The 23,319-nt window shown below is 35.0% G+C and overlaps 1 protein-coding gene across 2 annotated transcripts in view; it reads left to right on the top strand.

Annotated features, from left to right (window-relative positions):
• The window catches only part of TNKS (tankyrase), a 201,589-nt gene that overhangs the window by 11,545 nt on the left and 166,725 nt on the right, over positions 1 to 23,319 (top strand). For both annotated transcript variants that reach the window (XM_012739787.3, XM_012739786.3), the window contains exon 2: positions 16,464 to 16,688. In XM_012739787.3, the coding sequence (XP_012595241.1) occupies positions 16,464 to 16,688 (225 nt within the window). The remainder of the gene's footprint in view (positions 1 to 16,463; positions 16,689 to 23,319) is intronic.

Raw genomic sequence — 23,319 nt, 5'->3', positions numbered from 1 at the left:
TGTTTTGTTTTTGTTTGCTCACTGTCCCACTGTTTGTTTTTTTTTAAGGCTTTATCAGATGTTCAAGGTTGCTTTTCTCCACAATGAGTTGCTGGGTTCTTTTGTGGAAACTTGTTTTGCCAGTTTGTTCAGGTATCTCTTTATAGAATTAAAAGAGCTTGAGCTTAAAAAGCCTTTTTATTTTATTTCATTGAGGCCTTTTTTTTTTTTGGTGTTAGTTCCCCATTCAACTTAGATAAGTGATTTTTTTTTTTTAATGTAGGAAAAGGGGAAATAATGTGATGTAAAATTTCTTCTTTTTGCCTTTTGAGTATAACAAATTAAGCTGCTGGTAGGTTGCAGATTTTTTTTATTTGTGTCTTTAGACTTGCAGTTCTTCTGGGGCAAATAAAAAAAAAATGAAGAAGCATTTCGTAGTTAGTAGATGATTTCCATAAACTTCAAGTCCAAATTGAAAAAAGATTTGTTTTGAAATTACTGATTAACCGAAAAACCTTAAAGCTATAGTTTCCATATCATCAGTTATTGTTTAAACTAAACCTCCTAATGCCTAGTTAATTATAATGTATTTGCAAAGCCAGAGTATTTATGTGTATAGTAGACATAGAAAAGATCATATGCCCTCATTCTGATAAATTCATCAACCATAGAAATCATTTTGATGTTTTCGTCAGTCTTATTAATAAGATGTGCAGTTTTCCTTTTCCAAATGCTCAGGTTGACTATGAAAATTTGGTATTTTAGAAAGAAATGACATAGGATTACAGTTAATGAATACATTTTGGGTATTTTTTCCCAATGTCTTGAGAAGAAATGCCAAGTTATACTTTTCTTCTTTTCAGGAAAATATTCTGATTTGGAAAAAAGTTTTTTGGACAAATTTTAGAAACTTAGAACAGCTATCAAAAACTTGGTTGCCCCCCCTCTACCCACCCGGTACCCACAAAAATTTAACAGTAGAGAAGTATAACTACTTACTCTATGCAGATAAATTTGGGATATGTAATCAGAAAACTTCAGTATTTAATTCTATGAATTGCTCATAGTAGGTGCTCTATAAATATTTGAAGAAGTAAACCTTTTATGTTAACACTTCTGATTTCTGCTCTTCTGGCTTTCTTAAATGCATAAATAATAATCCTTATATATTAGTCCATTCCTTTGTCATCAACGTCCAAGGCCATATATCTGTTAAGTAGCGGAGCCAGATTTAAACCCAGTCCAGTTGTCCTGAAGTCATTTGGGCTGTCGGTGCTATTCATATGGAAAGTTGGTAGCAGTGAGAAATAAAATCTGTATTTTGAGTCATTTTATAATTTCACAGTTGTTATTACCTTCCCAAATTGTTATTACCTTACCAAATTTGCTTTCTGATAATAAAAGTAACTGTACGAAGTTTGGAAGGTACAGTAAAAAGTAGTCCCATTATTTTACTACCCCAAGGCAGCTAATATAATGATTTTGGCATATTTCCCTCTAGTCTTTTTCCTAGGCATTTAAAGTAAAGCTTTTTAGTAAATAGAGTATTAGAAGATTTGCAATTATTAGAATGTTGGACTACCTGGTCTTTTGTTCAGTTCCCTTATAAACATAAAAAGTGTGATTGGAAGTAATCTTTGAAGAGCTTCATAATTAAATGGAGGGAGAATATTTTAGCAACTCCTTTCTTTTTTTTTTTTTTTTTATTTTTATTTTTTTTGAGACAGAGTCTCACTTTGTTGTCCAGGCTAGAGTGAGTGCCGTGGCGTCAGCCTAGCTCACAGCAACCTCAAACTCCTGGGCTTGAGTGATCCTTCTGCCTCAGCCTCCCGAGTAGCTGGGACTACAGGCATGTGCCACCATGCCCGGCTAATTTTTTTTATATATACATATCAGTTGGCCAATTAATTTCTTTCTACTTATAGTAGAGACGGGGTCTCGCTCTTGCTCAGGCTGGTTTTGAACTCCTGGCCTTGAGCAATCCGCCCGCCTCGGCCTCCCAAGAGCTAGGATTACAGGCGTGAGCCACAGCGCCCGGCCAGCAACTCCTTTCTTTAAAAGACTACTTAAAATTGTTAAAAAATCTTGAAGATAAATTTTGATACATGTTGTGACTCATGGAAACAGTCAAATTAAAAATTTTTTTGAACAGTAAATAAAACATGGGAGTCACAGGAATTTGGAAATACATAATACCACTGAAATTTACATTTAAAAATGGTTATGATGATAAATTAATTTTATATTATATTTGTATATATTTTACCACAATTAAATGAAAAAAAAAGGGGGTTATCAGAGTGAACATTTGGTCTCTCTATTGTCCTGGAAAGAACTCATTTCTTAATATTGTCAGCATGTGTATAGAAAATAGTATATTCAGGCTGGGCACAGTGGCTCATGCCTGTACTCCTAGCACTCTGGGAGGCTGAGGTGGTAGGATTGCTTTAACTCAGGAGTTTGAAACCAGCCTGAGCAAGAGCCAGACCCTGTCTCTACTAAAAATAGTAAAAATGAGCCGGGTGTGGTGGCACACTCCTATAGTCCCAGCTACACTGGAGGCTGAGACAAGAAGATCGCTTGAGCCCAGGAGTTTGAGGTTTCTGTGAGCTAGGCTGACGCCATGTCACTCTAGCTGGGGCCACAGAATAAGACTCTTTCAAAAAAAAAAAAAAAGAAAAGAAAAGAAAATAGTGTATTCAGTAGAGTGAATCTCAGCAATTAAGTTGAGGACACCCTTTTTATTTCTTCTGTAAAATCACATTTCTGAGAGTGACTGTAGTCCTTTTCTGGCATTGTGAAGCTCAGCATTAATGAAATGTTTATGGAAGTTCAAAAGAACTTAATGCAACTTGCTTAATTAACAGTCACTGGGTTAATTCCATGGTGTATTTCCCCCTCTTGGTTTGTATCTCAGGGATCTGGCATGAGCGCTAAGGTTATACAGTAGTTCTGTAACAGCTCAATAAATAAGAGCAAGATGATGAAAATGGCATTATTTCCTGCCCTAGAGGAAGCTTGCAGTAAGCATGCAGTGTTTCTCAAATTTTTTGGTCTCAGGACTCTTTTATACTCTTAAAAATAATTGAAAGAGCTTTGGTTTATATGGGATATGTCTATGGAGACTTACATTAGAAATTAAAATTAAAAAATAAAACAATAAACTCCATTATATGTTGGTTTTAATAAAAAGAAACTGTTTTCCAAAACCAAGATTAATAAGAAAGGCATTCCTTTACACTTTGCAAGCCACTTTAATCTCTGACTTAATAGAGGATGGGTAATTCTCATCTGCTTCCACCTGCCATTTGTTTAGTGTATTGTTTGGATTAAAGTATATGAAGAAAATTCTTATTCAAACAGAAGATAGTTAGAAAATGAACAAATATTTTAATAGCATTTTCAGAGAATCATGGATTTTTTTCTTTGATATGATAACCAAACTTGATAACTAGCAGTTTGTTAAAGATAGTTATAATGTGGAATCTGAAGCCAAAGCAATGAATTTTTTATACTTCTGTTATGTTAGAATTCATTGGTCTGTTTTGCACAAATGAATCTTACACTTGGACTTGTTTTGGTCATTTGGAAAATATTGATTCCCTAAGCTATGCAGATCTTCCAAATGTTAACACATTTTGTTTTATGATAAAAATAATAAGCATATTTGTTAATATCAACACCAGTCTCATCAGAAAAATATTTAAGTATTGGGAAACTGTTAAACTTAATGGCAGATGCAAGTGTTACAAAATTCTAATTTTTTTTTTTTTTTTTTTTGAGACAGAGTCTCGCTTGTTGACCAGGCTAGAGTGAGTGCTGTGGCGTCAGCCTAGCTCACAGCAACCTCAAACTCCTGGCCTCAAGTAATCCTTCTGCCTCAGCCTCCCAAGTAGCTGGGACTACAGGCATGCGCCACCATGCCCGGCTAATTTTCTATATATATTAGTTGGCCAATTAATTTCTTTCTATTAATAGTAGAGACGGGGTCTTGTTCTTGCTCAGGCTGGTTTCGAACTCCTGACCTCAAGCAATCCGCCCGCCTCAGCCTCCCAGAGTGCTAGGATTACAGGCGTGAGCCACCGCGCCCGGCTCAAAATTCTAATTTTTGCATTAAAGTTCACATTTTATCATTGGGAACAAATATTGTCCATTGCTTGCTTTGAAGTGACAGGCTCAGTTTGCTATTCTTGAGAAATTATCTGCCAAATATGCAGGTCAAACTGAGCTCAAACAGTTGCATAAGTGTTGTTCCTCAAGGCAACCATCATGCTTTGGTGAGCACTAAAAGTGTTTAATTAGTATTTCTCATTTTGTTACAGTAATATTAAAAGACATGTACTCAAGTATTGGAATTTAATAAAATTAGTAATATTTACATTTTCATGAAGGACTTTCTTAGTTGCTGGGCAACACACCCAGAATTTCTCTTTAAGTTGATCTGGAGTGACACCTGGGAATTTGCGTTTTTAACAAGTCCCAGCTGATGCTGGTACTCCCTTTGAGAGCAATGATTCTTAACCCTGGACCAGTTGGATCTAATTGCTGGTGGTGAAGAATACAAGGACTTGTAGCATAGTTTGGTGCCACTGTCTTGATTTATGGCAAGCAGTTTTACCTACCATTGCTTTTGTATTATCAAGAGCACAATGAGTACATAAAATCATGCACTATTACTGTTTTGACAGTGAAAAAGGCAAAATCATCTTAGTATTATTTTGTAAATCGTTTTGACCTCTCAGACCCCCCAAAAGGGTCTCAGAAACTACTGAGGGTCCACAGAACATAACCTTTAAAGCTGCTGGGCTAAGGCAAGTGGTTCTTAATTTTGCTAACGCTCTTGAGAATATTATGAAAGGTATGGACATTCTCCCCAGAAAGATATACTTAACACCAAATTTTACATGTAATTTTCAGGGGGATTACAAACTTCCAGAAGCATTAGAAAGAACTGTGGTTCCCAAGCTTTGCATTGGAATCACCTGGAGGGCTGGTTAAAGCACAGGTTGCAGGGCCACACCCCCAGAAATTCTCTTTAAGTTGATCTGGAGTGACGCTGGTACTGGTACTCACTTTGAGAGCAATGATGCTTAATCCGTTCAATCAAATTGCTGGAGCAGGGGTAAGCTTTTCTTTTTTAAAAAATCTCCTTTGGTGATTTTCATGTGCAGGCAGGGTTGAGAATAATTGCTTGAGGACATATGGAACCCAGGTTAAGCTTCCCTAGTCTAGTGAGATTAAGAACGTCTAATATTTGTACAACCTTTTATGATTTAAAAAGTATTTTAATTGTGTTATTTTTAAACATTTTTAACTTTTTTTTTAGAGACAGGGTCTTGCTCTCTTGCTCCGGCTGGAGTGTAGGGGTGCATTCATAGTTCACTGCAACCTCGAACTCCTGGACTCAAGCAATCATCCTGCCTCAGCTTCCCGAGTAGGTAGGACTACTGGCACCTTCTACCATGTCTGACTAATTTTTAAAATTTTTTTAAATTTTTTGTAGAGGTGGGGGTCTTACTATGTTTCTCAGGCTGGTCTCAAACTCCTGGCCTCAACAGTCCTCCCACTTTGGCCTCTCAAAGTGCTGGGATCACAGGATTAAGCCACTGTGCCTGGCCTAGAAAGTATTTTGACAGTCATTGCTCATTTACTGCTTACAAGTTTGAAGATACTTACTGTCTCTGAGGAAAAACTGATGTTTTGTTTCTGAAATTGTAGGATCTCTGGGCTCTGAATCTATGAAATGGACTATGAGTATACTTGCTGAAAGTTTTTAAGACAGTACCATTCATATATTCCCAGAAGAGTTTTTGCATGCGGATATGTTACTAAACTTGCTTTCCTAAAAGGTCCTACTGATTTGTGTTCTTACTATACCCTTGACAACCAGCATTTATCATAGTTTTTTTTGAAATATACACACAGAAGTGTGCACAGATCATAAGTGTATAGGGAGGTGAATTTTCACAAAGTGAATACACATGGGTTACTGGCTCCCAGATCAAGAATCAGAACATTATCTGCAATCCACACGCTCCTGTCTGTGTCCTTTGAATCGCTACCCCTTCACCACCCGTAGATTAGTTTTGTCTGTTTTTTTAACTAGTTATAAATGGTGTTATATAGTTTGTACTATTTTGTGTGAGAGTCATCTATTTTATGTAGTTGTGATGTGTTCATTTTATTGTTATTTTTTAATAATAAAAAATAAAAAATTATTTATTGTTTTATTATTATTCCATTATGTGAATATGCCACCACGTACCCATTCTGCCGTTGAGCATTTGGTAGTTTTTATGTGTTGGGTATTATGAATAGTGCTCCTGTGAACATTTTTGTACATCTCTAAACGTCATCATTAAAAACACATTTCTTAGTTTTTTGATAAAAAACAGTATTCATGTTTTACTTTGCATCTGTTTGATTATTTCTGAGGTGGGAAATTTTACTTTTTTAAAATAATTGTTTCCTTTTTTGTGAATTATCTTTTTTCTTTTGCCTTTTGGTATCTTTCTTATCTGTGGTTTGTTATAGTCATTGTAAATATTTTCCTGGCTGGGTTGTTTTTAATTTTATCCATAAGCTCTTCAAATCTGTTGCCTTTAAAATTTTTCTTTTTTTCTTCTATTGCTTTCCATTCTAAGATCATGCCAGTGTATTTTTCCATCCTGAGATGATGCAAATGTCCACCTAATTTTTTTTTTTATGGTTTCATTAAAACATTTTACACATTGATATATTTTGAATTTATTTTTCTATATACTTAGGGGTAAGGATTTAAAAAATTGTTTTTTGCTAAGCAGATAGCTAGTTTCCTTGAACCATTTATTGAATAATAAATATACCATTAACATAAAAATGAAGGTAGAGGGTTTTTTAATTATACTAGGGGACATTTTGCTTCTTTTTCTTTGGCCTCTAGTTATTGTGATTCATTCATTGTACTCTAGTTAACCTTTCTCTCCCTCCTATGGCCTTAAGAGTAATTTGTATAATTAGTTCTATATCGAAATAAAGAAACTGCCAGCAGAATTCCAAATGTCCTTTTAGCCTTTTTTCCCCCCTGTGGCTTCTAAGATTGATGTATATACAGATATTTATCTGCATTTGCAGTTTACTGATCTCTAAATTCACATAGCAGGAATTTAAATTATGCCACTTTGGTAGGGAATGGTCATAGCCTTCACATTGACATGTATAAAATAAAGGAATTTTAGTTTTGATATACTGTATTGGTTTTTAAGGACGTTTCTGTTTCTTTTCATGATTTCTGTAGTAGAAAGTTTGTAGATTCCATGCTGTTGCCACTCTCAGCCTCTTTCTCTCTGAATTTCTTTTAGTACTTGAATATATAATGCATCTTTGCATATGCTGTACATTTGGAATTATTTGTCAGAGTGTTTATTGGTTAGTATTCCTTGAGACGGCAATAAATTTTTACTGAGTTAATTCATGATATATAGATACACCCACACACACTACTGAATTCATTGTTTGTCATGCTGAAGTGTTCTTACAAGAGTATTTTCAATTGGGATCTTTTTGTGTTCAACTTTGAGAGTTTACGTATCTGAGATCATTTTAATTTTATTCTTATGTGTAAATACAGTTAGCCAGATATGAAAGTAAGCATCAGAATGCTTTTTCTAAAAGTTGAGAAGATTGACTTTAGTTGACTGATTCTTGGTTTTGGGTTTTTTTTTTTTTGTAGCTAATCTGTTTTCTTTCTGAAGGACTTAGAAATGTTATCACCTTTGATATTACTAGACTTAATTATAAGGTGTCCGTCAATTCTGTTTGGCACTCCATGGACTCTTATTAATCTGAAATTTTACATCTTCTTTTATTTATGAGAAGGTCTGCCATTATCTCTGCAGTATTTCCTCTCTTTCCATCCTCCATCTTTCCTGTCTTTTCTCATTCTCTGCTTCTATTTGATGTCACAAGTCTTTCCCTAGTTGCCAGGTTAGGGAATATCACTACAACATATATTAATGAATTTCCTTCATAAAATGCAGTAAACTGAAAACTTAAAAGAACTTTAGAAGGTAGACCTGTACAAGAAAGTGGGTAGAATTAGAAAATCATGTTAAATTTGGAAGTCATAGTTGTCAGTAATAAGATTTAATATTGGCCAAGGTTGTTCCTTGGAGGCTTTAATTTTAGGCAAGTTTAAAATGCCGAATATATAAATGAAACAGTTTTCTGTCTCTAAATTCAGATCTAGGGAATAGATACCAATCACCTTACATTTGATATTGAAATATTTTTGAATGGTCTTAATTAACTCTTTAACATTAATTAGAATAAGGAAAATTAAGTATATTGGCATTATGCTATGTGTTATGCTATGTGCTATGTGTTAGGTTTTCCTTACAGTGATAGCACAATGCTTTCCACATAGTATATTTTTAAATGTCTGCCTTCTTACTATATATATACATTTTTTTTTTTTTTTTTTTTTGAGACAGGGTCTTGCTCTGTTGCCTGGGCTAGAATGCAGTGGCAGCACTATAGCTCACAGCAGCCTCAAACTCCTGGGCTCAGCCATCCTCCTGTCCCAGTAGTTGGGACTATAGGCATGTGCCACCACACCTGGCTAATTTTTCTATTTTAGAGAGAGATGGGGTCTCACTCTTGCTCAGGCTGGTCTTGAACTCCTGGCCTCAAGTGATCCTCCTGCCTCAGCCTCCCTGAGGGCTAGGATTATAGGTGTGAACCACCATACCCAGCCATTACATTTCTTAATGTCATTGTTTCTTATGAACTGTTTAGGGTGGAGAATGTGTTGAAATTCACAATTTGAAATTATATTATTTAGTATTTAGAGAAGAGCAATTCATTGGGTATACTTTTTATTGCTGCCTGCGTGCCCTGACCTTTCCCCAAATTGCACCTTCATAAACTGAGCTCCTCAAGCTAGAAATCTGGGAGTCAGTCATCTCTTCCTTCCTTTAAAACCTGTCGCAGTTTACCTGTCCTTTGACCCAGCTATACTCCACTATCCTATTCTAAGCTACCATCAATTCTTGCCCAGACTGTAGCAGCATTTTTCTTAACTGGTCTCTCTGATTTTGCTCTTGAATCCTCTTCAATCTATTTTTTACATCACCGACTGATGATCTTTTTAAAACTTAAATGGAATCAAGTAATTACCTTTATAAATGCCCTCCTACATAACTATAATGGAATTTCAACTTCTTACCCATAACTTACTTGCACAGCTGTAAATTACTGTGTTTAATGAACCTTTAGCGATGCTCATGAATACTGGAACCTTGAGTGTTAAATTAGTAAATGATGAGTCTGCTGTCCCAGATACTGCTGGTTATCCAACCCAAATTCATTTTCTCCTGATTCTTCACTAACAGATGTTAGAGTTTGTTCAATGCAGCAGTGTGCCCAGCTGTAAAAGACTAGATCAGGTGCCCTCAAACTACGGCCCGTGGGCCATATGTGGGTGTTTTTGCCTGTTTGTTTTTTTTACTTCAAAATAAGATCTGTGCAATGTGCATAGGAATTTGTTCATGGTTTTTTTTAAAACTATAGTCCGGCCCTCCAACAGTCTGAGGGACAGTGAACTGGCTCCCTATTTAAAAAGTTTGAGGACCGCTGGACTAGATCTTCCAGGCTTTTTTTGGTAACTGGACAGATGACACATTTTTAGCTAATGAGAGATAGGTGAAAATATCTAGAGAGGCAGTTTCTTCCTTACTAATAAAAAATCTAAGAGAAAGCCTTTTTCTTCCTTTACCCTCTCTCTCTTCTTGTCTGAGAACCTTTATATAAGGTTTGGAAATGTAGCACTCTTTTGTGGCCATGAGGTGACAAGCAAGTTGAAGAAAGCTTACATATATACTAAGGATGCCAGAGTGGAAAGATTCTTAAGGAGCTCCTAATACCATTGTTAAGCTACTATGTGAGCCTAGATTGCTTATGTCTAGACAAATCGAGACAAACAAATCTCTCCATTTTCTTTATGACTCTACTAGTTAGGTATTCTGTCATTTGCAACTGATTGTGTTCCTGTGTGTATAAAGGCTCTTCATGATCTAGCCCTTGCCTATCTTTCTGACCTCATCTTACCATTCATACTGTTGACTGTACTCTAGCCACATTAGCTGTCAGACAAATTTGGCTATCTGACAAATCTCTGCTCAAGTCCAAGCTCTGTGCTGTGACTCAAATGCTCCGAGTAATCTGGCTCTGCTGACCTCTCCTAGTGTGTTATTGCCCTCTCTATCTCAATAGAAATAAAACCTTAAAAATACCCAATAATTCTTAACAAATATGTGTAAGGTATTAATGGAAAACACAAAATAGGACATAGAAACCTGAATTGGAGAGTTATACCATACACATGGATTTGAAGACATCTTAAGTTTTTCTGCTTTATTAAATTTGGAAGTCATAGTTGTCAGTTATAACGGTTAATATTGGCCAAGTTTGTTCCTTTGAGGCTTTAATTTTAGGCAAGTTTAAAATGCTGAACATATAGGTGAAACAATCTTCTGTCTCTAAATTCAGACCTAGGCAGTAGATACCAATGAGCTTACAGCTTTCCAGAATTAATGCTAATCAGTGAGATTTAACAACAACAACAACAACAAAACCCCCAGAAAAACAGGTTTCTTCATGGAATTTGAAGATATTTATACTGAACATCAAAAACCAATTAGTAGGTTGGGCATAGTGGCTCATGCCTGTATTCCTAGCACTGTGGGAGGCCGAGGTAGAAGGATTTGTTGAGCTCAGGACTTCAAGACCAGCCTGAGCAGAAGCGAGACCCCATCTCTACTAAAAACAAGAAAAATTAGGCAGGCATCATGGCTTGTGCCTGTAGTCCCCAGCTACTTGGTTGGCTGAGGCAGGAGGATCACTTGAGTCCAGGAGTTTGAGGTTGCAGTGAGCTTTGATGAAGCCACTGTACTCTACCCAAATGAGAGAGCAAGACTCTGTCTAAAAAAAAAAAAATTAATAGCCAAGATAATTTTTTAAAGAGGAGCAAAGGGGTTAACTGTATATCCTACTGGATATCTAGACTTATTTTAAAGTTATACTAATAAATAAACAGACTTACCAAGAAGAAAAGATATAGAAAAAACAAAATTTGATTTCTAACTCATACCATAGTTACAGGTAAGATCTAAATATGAAAGAACTATAAATATAATCTAGAAGAAAATAATAGGAGCAGTATGGGAATAGGAAAGGATTTCTTAAAGATTGTACAGAAAGCACAAACTATATAGGAAAAGATTGATATATTTTATTATGTTAAAATTGAAAACTTGTGTGAAATGAAACACATTGTAAATAGTTTAAAAACAAGCCATAAACAGAAGAAATATTTATAATCAACAAAAGATTAGTGTTCAGAATATATAAAGAACTCCTACAAAATAATAAAAACACAGTCCAACAGAAAACTGGGGCAAGACAGTGAACTGACAAGATATGCAACTTGAATGGTTAGTAAACATGCACAGATGTTTATATCAATTTGCATGGGTTAAGGGTATTTCAAAACTTCAACTAATGGTAACTTTAAGTCAAAGGACATTTGTTTCCTGCTTGATAAGAAGTGTAGAGGAGGAAGTTTAATAGTTGGCACAGTATTCTATGAGCATAGTAAGGGTTCTGTGCCAGTATTTTTTATAATTCTCTTGAATTTTCTAAAAGTTGAGAGGAAGGAAAAGAAGAGAAAGGGCACTCTTCTCCCCCAACACCTTCTCTTAGTAGGGAGAAAAATCTTTCCAGAAGCTTTTACCTCTAGTCTCATTGCCGGTCACTGGTAGAGAGGGATGAACTCACCTGACTTAGAGTAATCAGGATTCACTCCCAAGACTAGAAAGGGATTATTGTACCTTCATTAGCATATTACTTTTGGCCCAATTCCTGAGCAAATTTGAATTTCTGTTGACCAGGAATAGAGAGGATAATTGCCACAATTATCACTTTCTTTTGCTAGTACAGGTTGAACCATAGGATATTGACAATAATACAAATATGTATAATATATTCTGAAGCATAAAATATGAAATTATAATACAAAACATAAATATAAAATAAACATAAACACAAGCGTTTAAACACACACAAAAAGTATAAAATATGCATGATATAACAAACATTTAATTTATGTAATAGTGTCCTTGGGGAAGAAAAGAGGGGACTAGAACTGAGAGAGGGAGTTCAACTGTATTTATATATTTTTAAAAGTAAAAAGGAGTTATCTGAACTGAAAAATATAAATTATACAAGAGTGCATTTTCTTCCTCTCTGTAAAGCTTATTGCAAATAATGATAATGCACACAAGGTATTCTCAAGCATTTTGGTTGGAAGTGAAAATGGATAGAGTGAATTAGAGGACAGTTTGGCAACATATGAAATTTTAAATGTGTACCTTTCACTTAGCACTTCTACTTTGAGGCATTTATGCCTCAAAATGAAGAATTGGACAAAAGTACAAAGATATATGTACAAGGAAATTTAACTTTTTTTTAGTAATGGCAAAAGTCTTTTTATAGTGGTGAAACTACCCAGCTAAATAAATTATATATACATGGAATGCTAAGGATCCATAAATAATGATATTTTTCACGTAAAAACTTAAAATTTATATATCTGTGATATTTGAACAGTAACAAGGCCAGAGAAAACACATATTTAGAAACACACATTTTGCAAGGAAAGAAATATGAAAGTTTATCAAAATATTCTTGATGGTTGTTCATGGGTGGTGACATTATGGATGATTTTCTTTCACAATAACTTGGTGTTTTGTTTAAATATTTTAAAAATATTTGTGTTATTTTCATAGTTGGAAAAACCTTTACATTTATTTTCTTTTTGTAAATTAAAAACATAAAATTAAAAGCTGCTTACATACTAATTTGGTCTAATTCCTCCTATGAAGCAAGTAAACATTGTGTAGATTCATGTATTCAACAGATATTTTATGGAGGCTGCGCTGTGTGTCAGGCACTACTGTAGGTGATGGAGATACAGACAGCTCATAAACAGGGAAGCTCTATTCATGGAATACCTTGAATGAGGAGATACATAATAGACAGGTAAATAAATAAATGGACAAAGCACTTTCAGGTAGTTATTCAGTGCAGGATGTTGAAAACAATGATGAGAGGGTGTGTATGCACGCATGCTTGGGTGGCTTTAAATTGCATGGTCTGTGAAAGTCTCTCTGAGCTGCCTATGTTTGGGCTGAGAACTGGAGGACAGAAGGAGCTAGGCCTGTGAAGATCTGTGACTGAGGTCTTCAGGAAGAGCACACAGCAAGTGCAAAGTACCCAGGTTGAGTTTGTCATATTCAAGGAACAAAAAACGAAAGACATGGTGAGTAAAACTCAGTGATATTGGAGAGATAACAGGGGCCAGCTCACACAAAGCCTTGCAGGTCATAAGGACTTTGTACTAATATCGTATTGTATGTGTTGTGGGAACCCATGGTAGGGTTTTAAGCAGGAAAGTGACCTGATCTGATTTATGCCTTGAAAAGATCACTGCCTGCTGTGTTCAGGATAAATTGTAGGGCAGCAGACGTGATAGCAAAGACATCAGTTAGAAGTCTAGACAGAAGATTATTGGATTTGAATCTGAGCTGGTAGCACTGGAGTGTAGACAGATTTGAGATACATATTTGGAAGTATAGTTCATGAATATCAGAACTGAGGGGAAAAAACTCCTTGACAATAAAACAGGGATAATGTTATCTCACAGGGTGTCACCATGAGGAGCCACTACATGTTGAGCATTTGGCATATGACTTCATGTTAGCTACTTTTATTATTGTGATTTTTATTATTGTCAAGGATAGGGCATGTTACATGAGCAAAATTTTTCTGTAAAAGTTAAATTACACCTCTTGTATAACTGTCAGATTGGAAGTCTGTTACAGCACACACTATGTGTCGGTACAGATTAGAGTATTACAGTCTTAATTTTTAGTGATAAGAGAGAAAGGTGCATTGGTTTTTCCTTAGTACTTCACAATACTAGCCACAAATATATGTATAAGTAGCAGCATTATTCCTTTAGAAATTATGACTTAAAAAATTTTAAAGATCTACAAGCTTGATGGAATGGGGCACTGGAAATCTTGTCTGCAGTATGTGTCAATAATGCTTTCACTTACAGAATATTTCTCCAAAGTCAGTTAATGATGTTACTTTCAAATTGTGTGGTTTTCGGTTCTTCGAAGTGACCCCAATTATTATTTTTATTTTGGTTCTTTAGACTCAAATAAGCAAATCAACTAATAGAATAGTTCTGACTACAAACCTTGGTTATAAAACAAAGATCCTGTGTATAACCTTCAGAGATAATGAATTCTCATTGTGTATGAAAAAACAATGCATGAGCATTTAACATTGGTAGAATGATAAATAAATAAATACAATTCATACACAATAGAGCATCAGGCAGAGTATATATTTTGAGTGAACTTTATAGTTTCCTAAATTTCAGTAGTTTAAATAGTGGACTAATTTTTTATGAATAATACAATCTCTAACTTAATGAATTCTAATAATTTAAAATCAAATTAGAAGATAATGACCTCATAATTGCCACATGAAGTGCCTGTTTACTGATTTTGACTGTTCACCACTACCTTCTATTATGAACACATATTTAGCACACATACTCATACATACATGTATTTTATACAAAATTGTGTTATATAATTAAGAAAATAAAAACAAAAAGAAGAAAATTAAAAATTTCATAGTATTACTACTTAGCGATTGAGCGTTTTTTCCTATCCATTTATATTTTAAATATATATTTGTATTTTGTTTTGTACATTTTTAATATATAAAAACACCCTTCCATGTTATTAAGTTTTCTATAACATCTTTCTTTTTCTCTTGTATATATGACTTTTACTTTAATGATTTTTTTAAAATTGTGGTAAAAAATTTATAACAACATTCACCATTTAATCATTTTTAAGGGTACATTTCACTGGCATTGGGTACATTTGTAATGACTGTGTATTAGTAGGGGGAAGGACATTGAAATTAGAGAATTAAACAGAATCTAATATCTATGAAGTTCTGCAGGTATTTAAAAAAAAACCCCAGCAACATAGTGACAATTACTTTAGCATGTATTCTATACTTTTATTGTTCCAGTTACTAATACACACTTGACCTCTTTTCACCCAAAATTTTCAGCTTATTTTGAAAGATATTTTTCATGGAAGCCTAATTTTGACTTTGTGATATGTCTGTGAAAATACACCATTTCCTGCTTCCTTGGAATGAATGAATTTCTGTAGATAGTATGGAAGACATGCCTTGAAATTCTTTTTTTCTCTTTGCTGTTTTCCACATGGTTATTTGTATATGTATAAAATGGAGGAACATGTGACTCTTTTACCCCCTTTGAGTTTTATTTAAAATGCCATTTTCTAACAATATTACATAGTAATAGCATGGAGGTAGTGATACCTAGCCAATAAGACCTGATAAAATTTAAAGTGGGAAAGAATCACTAATATAAAGGTCCTAGCTTGTAAAGATAAAAATACTAATATTTGTAGTTTTCTTTTTTAACCTGCTGCAATGTAGTTTGCAGTTTTATTATTGTACAAAAATTACTTTAAAATTATTAATGGCCATTTTTTTTCTTCTCCATTGATCTCACTAAATTCTCATCATGCTAGGCTTTGCATAATGGTGTATTTTCTTGGTATTTCTTACCTTTCTAAGTGTTTGCCTAGTCCTTATAGTGCTTCAGACCCTTTCTGGCTGTTCCCATCCCCCTTTTCTTTCTGAAAACTGTGATTCTCTTACCAAAGTTCTGCTTCTGTATTCCCAAGTGCCTTTATTCCCACGTGTTTTCCATATTATTTCCTTAAATTCAGTAAATCTAAGCTTGAATTGTTTCACTTAACCACTCATTGCATGTAGTTTGGCCACCAGTCCTAAGAATAGATATTTGGCATCATCTTTAGTTCTTTCTGTTCAAAATCCTCCCCCCACCCTGCTGTAACCAAATAGTCACCATGTATTTCTGGCACTTACACATTCCTCTCCAATTTCCCTAATGTAATGTTGAGTGTTGTGATTTGTCTTACACTTGGTTCTCTTAAATAACCTTTATCTCTTAAAATACAGAGATGAGTTTTATACATATAATTTTGTGTTGTGAAACATGGAGGGAAAGTGAGTACCTTGGACAGGAGTCTTGTTTTGTTTACTTTGTGTTTCCAGCACATAAGTGTTTAAGAAATGTTTTTTGAATGAACTGCCCAAAGACTAAATTTAGAGCTTTTTTAGTTCTAAATTCTGTGAAATGAGTCAGTTTGAATGGAGCTGATGTTTCTTTTGTTTTACTCTTTTCACTATACAGTAAAATACTTTAGTTATTCATGTTTGTTGATTTTGTTAAAGGTAGTCTGATGGTTCTTTTTACAAAATTGACTTAATGTATAAGACATTTTCCCCTTTCTTTGTAGGTTTTGGAAGGAAGGATGTTGTAGAACACTTATTGCAGATGGGTGCTAATGTCCATGCTCGTGATGATGGAGGTCTCATCCCGCTTCACAATGCCTGTTCCTTTGGCCATGCTGAGGTTGTGAGTCTGTTACTGTGCCAAGGAGCTGATCCAAATGCCAGGGACAACTGGAACTATACCCCTCTGCATGAAGCTGCTATTAAAGGGAAAATCGATGTGTGTATTGGTAAGTATTATTTGATGATACCTAAATTATAAGGTCAACCTGACAGGTATACAGTTTTTAAATAAAGGTTTGTTGCTCTTGTTTTTTACTGTGTTATAAATAGTGTTCCCTTAGACTAGGTAAGAGTTTATTGTTTCTTCTAGAAGCAATTCTTTTCCATCAAAAGAGAAGTAGAGAGATGGTAATCTAAAATTAGTTAAGAACAAGATTCACAACATTAACTCTCCAAATGCAAGTCAAATGACAACTGGCGTAGAACTAAATTTTGATGGATTACTGTTGTCAACTTTAGTTAATTTACAGTCTCTTTAAAAGACTGCACATTTTCCATGCTGGCATCAATGAGAGCCATTATAAAGTACATGTTCTTACTGAATTGGATGACATATTTGGATACTTTAGGTTGGTTAAAGGAAAGTCATCTAGTACCCTACAATAGTCCCCCCTTATACGTGCTTTTGCTTTCCCAGGTTTTGCTTTCCACGATTTTGATTACCCTTATTCAACAGTGGTCTGAAAATATTACATGGAAAATTCCAGAAATAAATAATTCATAAGTTTTAAGTCAAGCACTATTCTGAGTAGTGTGATGAAATCTCACACTGTCCTGTCCCAACTGTCTGGGGCCTGAATCATCCTTTTGTCCAACACATCCATGCTGTCCTTGCCACTCGACAGTTAGTCACTTAGTAGCCATCTTGATTATCAGATCCATTGTCACGGTATTTCAGTGCTTGTATTTAAGTCATCCTTATTTTACTTCATAATGGCCCCAAAGCTCAAGCCTACTGATGCTGGCAATTCAGATCTGCTAAAGAGAAGCTGTAAAGTGCTTCCTTTAAGTGAAAAGGTGAAAGTTCTCCACTTAATAAGGAAAGAAAGGAAAAAAAAATCAAATGCTGAGGTTGCTAAAATTAGCAGTAAAAATGAATCTTCTGTCCAAGAAATTGTAAGAAAGGAAAAGGAAATTCATGCATTGTGTGTGTAGAGTTCAGTACTATTTGCAGTTTCAGACATCCACTGTGGGCTTTGAAAGTACCCAACTCAGGTAAGGGTTACTACTGTACTAAGGCAAAGGCTTGTTCTTTATTTTGCTAAAATTGAACAACAGCCAGTTTATTAGTACTGGAAGTTTTGAGTGAGTGTTTCAAACATAATAGTTCAAAGTTTAATATTTTCAATATGTGCCATAGTTTAGAGAAAAAGCAATCTCTAATGAAATTGAACTTTTCAACCATTTTCAGTATCTAGATGATATGAAATTGTATTAAGTCAGCATTTCATTCTCTCATATATATGTATTTAGATTTTGCTTTATTGTATAAAATATTTTGAAAGCTAAAATAATCTTCTAGAGGACACGCATAGTTTCTCTTGAGTTTGTCATCCATTTCTTAATATTCAAGATGGCAGATATTTGTTTAGTCCATGGTAGGTTGATTTACATAATTGTTGTTTTCCTAGATGGCATCCATTTCAGTATAATCAGTTTTTTAAATGATAAAACTCAAATATATATGTCATTTTAAAAGATATAGCGGTGCCACTAAGTTTTTCTTTTAATAATGAGTAAGATTATTCCTTCCTCATAGCTGGCTATTCCAGCCTCCAATCTATGTTTCAGTTTTCCTCAAATTATTGCACTGCCTGACATATAACTTTTTTTTTTTTTTTATCACACTGTCTGTCATTACCTTCTGTCACTTCAGCATCCATTGTCACAACCCTGGAGCTCCTGTCCTTTTAGGTCTTTAACATCTTCCACTTTCAGTTGACTCTCCAATTTCCTTCTAAGTGTCTCACTAACACAGCCACATCCTGGACTAAGTCATTACAAAAAACTACCTTGAAAAACTTGAACTTATCCTCTTTCTGACCACAAAACCCTTAAGTTACCTGCTTTTCTATGTGGTAACTATTATTGAACTTGATATATATTCTTACCTAGTCTTCTAAGTTTTCAGCTTCCCTGCTGTCACCCATTCTTGCTTCACCTTGTTGTCATATCCATTGGATTTTTCTCAGTCATTAGTCATAGAATTTAATACTCTACTCACCTTCTTAAAATATCATCCTTTCTAAGCCTCAATGTTCTATTTTTCTCCTCTACCTCTCTGATATTTTCATACTGTCAACACTTTGAATATCTTACTGAAATTAATAATCCTATCCTTGTGCTCTTACTCCCCCTTTCAAAAGTACATAATGAAAATGCTCCTTTTATCTAGATATAGGTTCTGTTGAAATACTAGATGTAGGACTTGAATTTTTAAAGAATGAATCAATCCCTGCAGCCCCCAACTCCCACAATTCTCAATAGGCTTTGGCACAAATTGTCTTCCTTCTGTTTAAGTTCTTGGGCCTTGAAGTTGAGGGAAGGGGAAGGGCACCTTTGAAACTATAATCAAAATATAAATGAGGATATAGTTGCTATACATTACGTAGCATAGTTATGGGAATCAAGATTGTTTGTAGACCCTTCTGTATACATAATTAGCTTTCAGGAACCTCGTGGGAGGTTTATTTTCAGGCTCATTGAAACCTCTGATAGCTTATATATCATCCTTGCTGAATTTGGGTATAGTTAAGGAATTCTGAGGTGTTTCTGTGAAGCAAATTTTCACTTTGGGACAGCTGGACAAAAAACTTAGAAGATTTACCTTTTCTCCTTTTTGCTCGAATCTGATGTTTTTTTGAGAGATTAGTGTTCAAAATTGATTTTTAAAAGGTTTTTGCCTAGATGATGAAATGCTAGCCTGATTATTTTTAAGATTAATCATATCTCTATATGTGGGATAGAATAGCAAATATATTTGATATTTATAATGCCAGAGTTAAACTACATTACCACTGGCTTAAGGGGAACATCTGGAGAGATTGCTGTGGAGCACGTACTCTGGGCTTATATCCTGACCACACCAGTTGGCAGCTGTGCGTGAGACCAAGGGCTGGGTATTTAGCCTCCATGTTTTATTATACGTGAAATGGGAATGCTATCCATACTTCACAGGGTTCTTGAGAGGATTAGCAAACACGGATAAAGTACTTAGAGGAGTACCTGGTACGGTGCACACCCAATAAATATTAATTGTCATTATTAATTACTATTATTGTTGCTAAGGTCTCAACTTAAATTATGCTACCATGTGGTGTAGGCTTCCTTGTTTCCCCTGTCCTTAATTGACACTTCTTAAAAATGTCAATTTAAAAGCCTTCAATCCAGGTGTTTCTTTCAAAGATGCTATATAGGTCTCATTATAAAAGAAAATATAAACAGATTATTTAAAAAAATCAACTTTAAATGCTTGTATAATTAAACCAACTACTTAAAACAGAGGTCCTGGAATTCATTAGATTAGTGTTGATGATATAATTTTTATATTGTGTAGAACAAATTGAATTTACTTAAGAAATCAATACATTTTCTGCCTTTAGAATTTATTTATTTGTCCCTGCTTTCTCTGGCCCCAGAGAATGTTTTTCTCTAAAAAATTAAATAACTTCTTTTCTGAATATATGCTAAATGATTTTTTTTTTTTTTGAGACGAAGTATTAGAATGATTTTTTTTTTTTTTCTTGAGACGAAGTATTAGTGCTTGGAAATTCCATTTTAAAAGCAAATTATAAACATACCTTTCATAGAATCAGCTGGTATATGATCTGGGAGTCATAATGGACACTTGTCATGTTTTTCTTTTTTTCCTTTTTTCCTTCTGGCTGACTAGCATCCTTTAAAAACTGTGGGCAATCATTATGGGGAGGAATACAGAAGCTAGTAGAGTTAGATTTTTTCTTCTTTCTACTTCTTGGCAGTCAGGGATAGCCTTGGTTTGGTCAACCACACACTCCCTTTTGTAATGTAGAATTTTGAGTACAAAGTCTTAGAGATATTTAGGAATCAGCAGCAGAGTTTTGCTACAGTGTTGGCAGTGGCCTGGCCATAATCTTCCTACTAAAAGACAGTTGTGCTTCCTACTACTTATAAAAAAGCCCTATAGCTTTTTATCTGTTTTCTAAGGTTGGTCCTCTACCCTCTTGTCAGTTCAGTCAAAGACAGACATTGGTTTTATTATTTGCAGATGAATAGAACTGTTACAGAGATATTGAGAAAGTTGCTAAATGGAAGTTGCAGAATGGGGACTCTAATGAAGAAATCTCTTGAATCTTTGTATAAGTCCCACTGTCTTTACACTATTTACCTGTATACCACTTTCCCATCTCACCTTATACCCTGTGATTCTCAAGGGTGAAGGGGACACCTTGCTGGCTCCACAGCAAGTAATCCTAAAGACAATAGAGGTGTATGGTCTTCTAACATATGTGGGATTCTCATGGACTGGAAAACCCCAACATCTGGACTTGAAACCCAGCAAGCCAAGTGAAAACCAAAAGCCCTTCTCAGCCACAGGGGACGATTGAGGCAACAAATAGAATACATGTCCAGGACTGCTAAGGGGTCAGAAAAATACCTGAATAAGAAAAATAAAAATATCCCCCAGGGAAATTCAAGTGTAGTATGTAGAAGAGATTTCTGGGCCAAAAAGACCCTAATTTTTTTCAGAGTGAACAATTCAGTAAATGAATTAAAGAAAGACCGTGTTAATAGCCTGGAAGATCAGATGTAAGAAATTTCCCCAAATACAGAGAAAAATGTTAGCATATGGCTATTATGAAGAAAAAGATAAATACATCTAGGAAAGTCACCATTATTTTAAAACCTTACATGTGATAAGAGCTCCAAGATTGGGGGGGGGGAGAAGAAACTGATGAATGAGATCAGTAGTAATTAAACATATGACAAGCAAGAAAAACCCATATTGAGAAAAACTCATATTGAAATAGAAAAGACTCAAGGAATTTCATATTGGATTGGTGAGAAAAGACACATTAAGGAAGATATATTCTTGAAGTTTTTTGGGAAGAAAGAACAAGTTGCCTACAGAGGGGAAAAAAATCAGGCCAAGCCCTTTCAATTTACAACATTGAAAGCTTAAAGACTGTGGAATACCTTCTACAGACTACTGAAAGAAGAGGATTAAACTGTAATTTCCTTGATAAAGAGCAGTTTTTCAGCTTTTTGGGAGTAAGAAAGGTTGAATAGAGCAAGTGTCATTATATTAAAGAAACAAAGCTTTTGCCACTGCTTTCTTTCTCTTTCTCTATATTTTCACACAATTCTTGGTGTCATTTGTCTTATATGCAGAGACTAAGGGGATCCTGACTGAATATCTTACTTGGGAGCCCAAAATTCAGACTGCTATTTAAAATCTAACAGTTGGGACTGAAAAAAAAAAGACCACTTAATTTTCCAGGGTCAGTGGCATTGTGTAATAGTGATTGGAGTCAAAGAGACTTGAGTCCTTGAGTGAGTTACTTACTTCTTTCATTATTAAAATGGGGGTAATGACTATATGTCATATAATTGTTAAGAGGATTAAATGAGATAATACAAGTAAAGTACCTTTGTACAATATCTGTATATTATTATAATATCTGTATAGTATATACCTAGTAGTTGGCAACTCCTCTTATTGTTATGAAAATAACATTAGAAATAATTTTTCTCTTGTACTACATTGTATTATTTTAGATACTTTTATATTTACTAAAAATGCAAGAGAAAATAGAGATCTGATGGTATTTTTCTAAAAAGTCTTTAAGCAAATTGGTTTATTAGGGGAGATTAGGCTGACTATATAAAGATAGTATCATTGGCCAGGCGCGGTGGCTCTCACCTGTAATCCTAGCACTCTGGGAGGCCCGGGTGGGCGGATTGCTCAAGGTCAGGAGTTCAAAACCAGCCTGAGCAAGAACAAGACACTGTCTCTACTAAAAATAGAAAGAAATTAATTGACCAACTAATATATATAGAAAAAATTAGCTGGGAATGGTGGCGCATGCCTGTAGTGCCAGCTACTTGGGAGGCTGAGGCAGCAGGATTGCTTGAGCTTAGGAGTTTGAGTTTTGAGTGCCATAGGCTGACACCATGGCACTCACTCTAGCCTGGGCAACAAAGCGAGACTCTGTCTCAAAAATAAATAAATAGGCTGGGCGCGGTGGCTCACGCCTGTAATCCTAGCACTCTGGGAGGCCGAGGTGGGCGGATTGCTCTGCTCAAGGTCAGGAGTTCGAAACCAGCCTGAGCTAGAGCGAGACCCCGTCTCTACTATAAATAGAAAGAAATTAATTGGCCAACTAATACATATAGAAAAAATTAGCCGGGCATGATGGCACATGCCTGTAGTCCCAGCTACCTGGGAGGCTGAGGCAGCAGGATCGCTTGAGCCCAGGAGTTTGAGGTTGCTGTGAGCTAGGCTGACGCCATGGCACTCACTCTAGCCTGGGCAACAAAGTGAGACTCTGTCTCAAAAAAAAAAAAAAAATAAATAAGTAAATAAATAAAGATAGTGTCATTTAATACAATAAAAGTTGCTTATCTGAATGAACTAATAAAAGCAATTAGCAGCCATTCTCATTTTCCCCATCCCAGTTCAGAACTTCAGTTAATTATTTAATATGTAATAGGATTTCTGCTAGTTTTTCCCCATTGTTTACACTTTTAAGAATTCCTTGTTATAAAAATAGGTTTTATCTCTTTTTCTCCTTCCTTTGCCACAGAAAAAGTAAAGGA

The sequence above is a fragment of the Microcebus murinus genome, chromosome 24, assembly GCF_040939455.1.
Source record: "Microcebus murinus isolate Inina chromosome 24, M.murinus_Inina_mat1.0, whole genome shotgun sequence".
NCBI classification, from domain to species: domain Eukaryota; kingdom Metazoa; phylum Chordata; class Mammalia; order Primates; family Cheirogaleidae; genus Microcebus; species Microcebus murinus.
The sequence above is the reverse complement of the archived record's forward strand: the minus strand, read 5'-3'. Positions and strand labels throughout refer to the sequence as shown.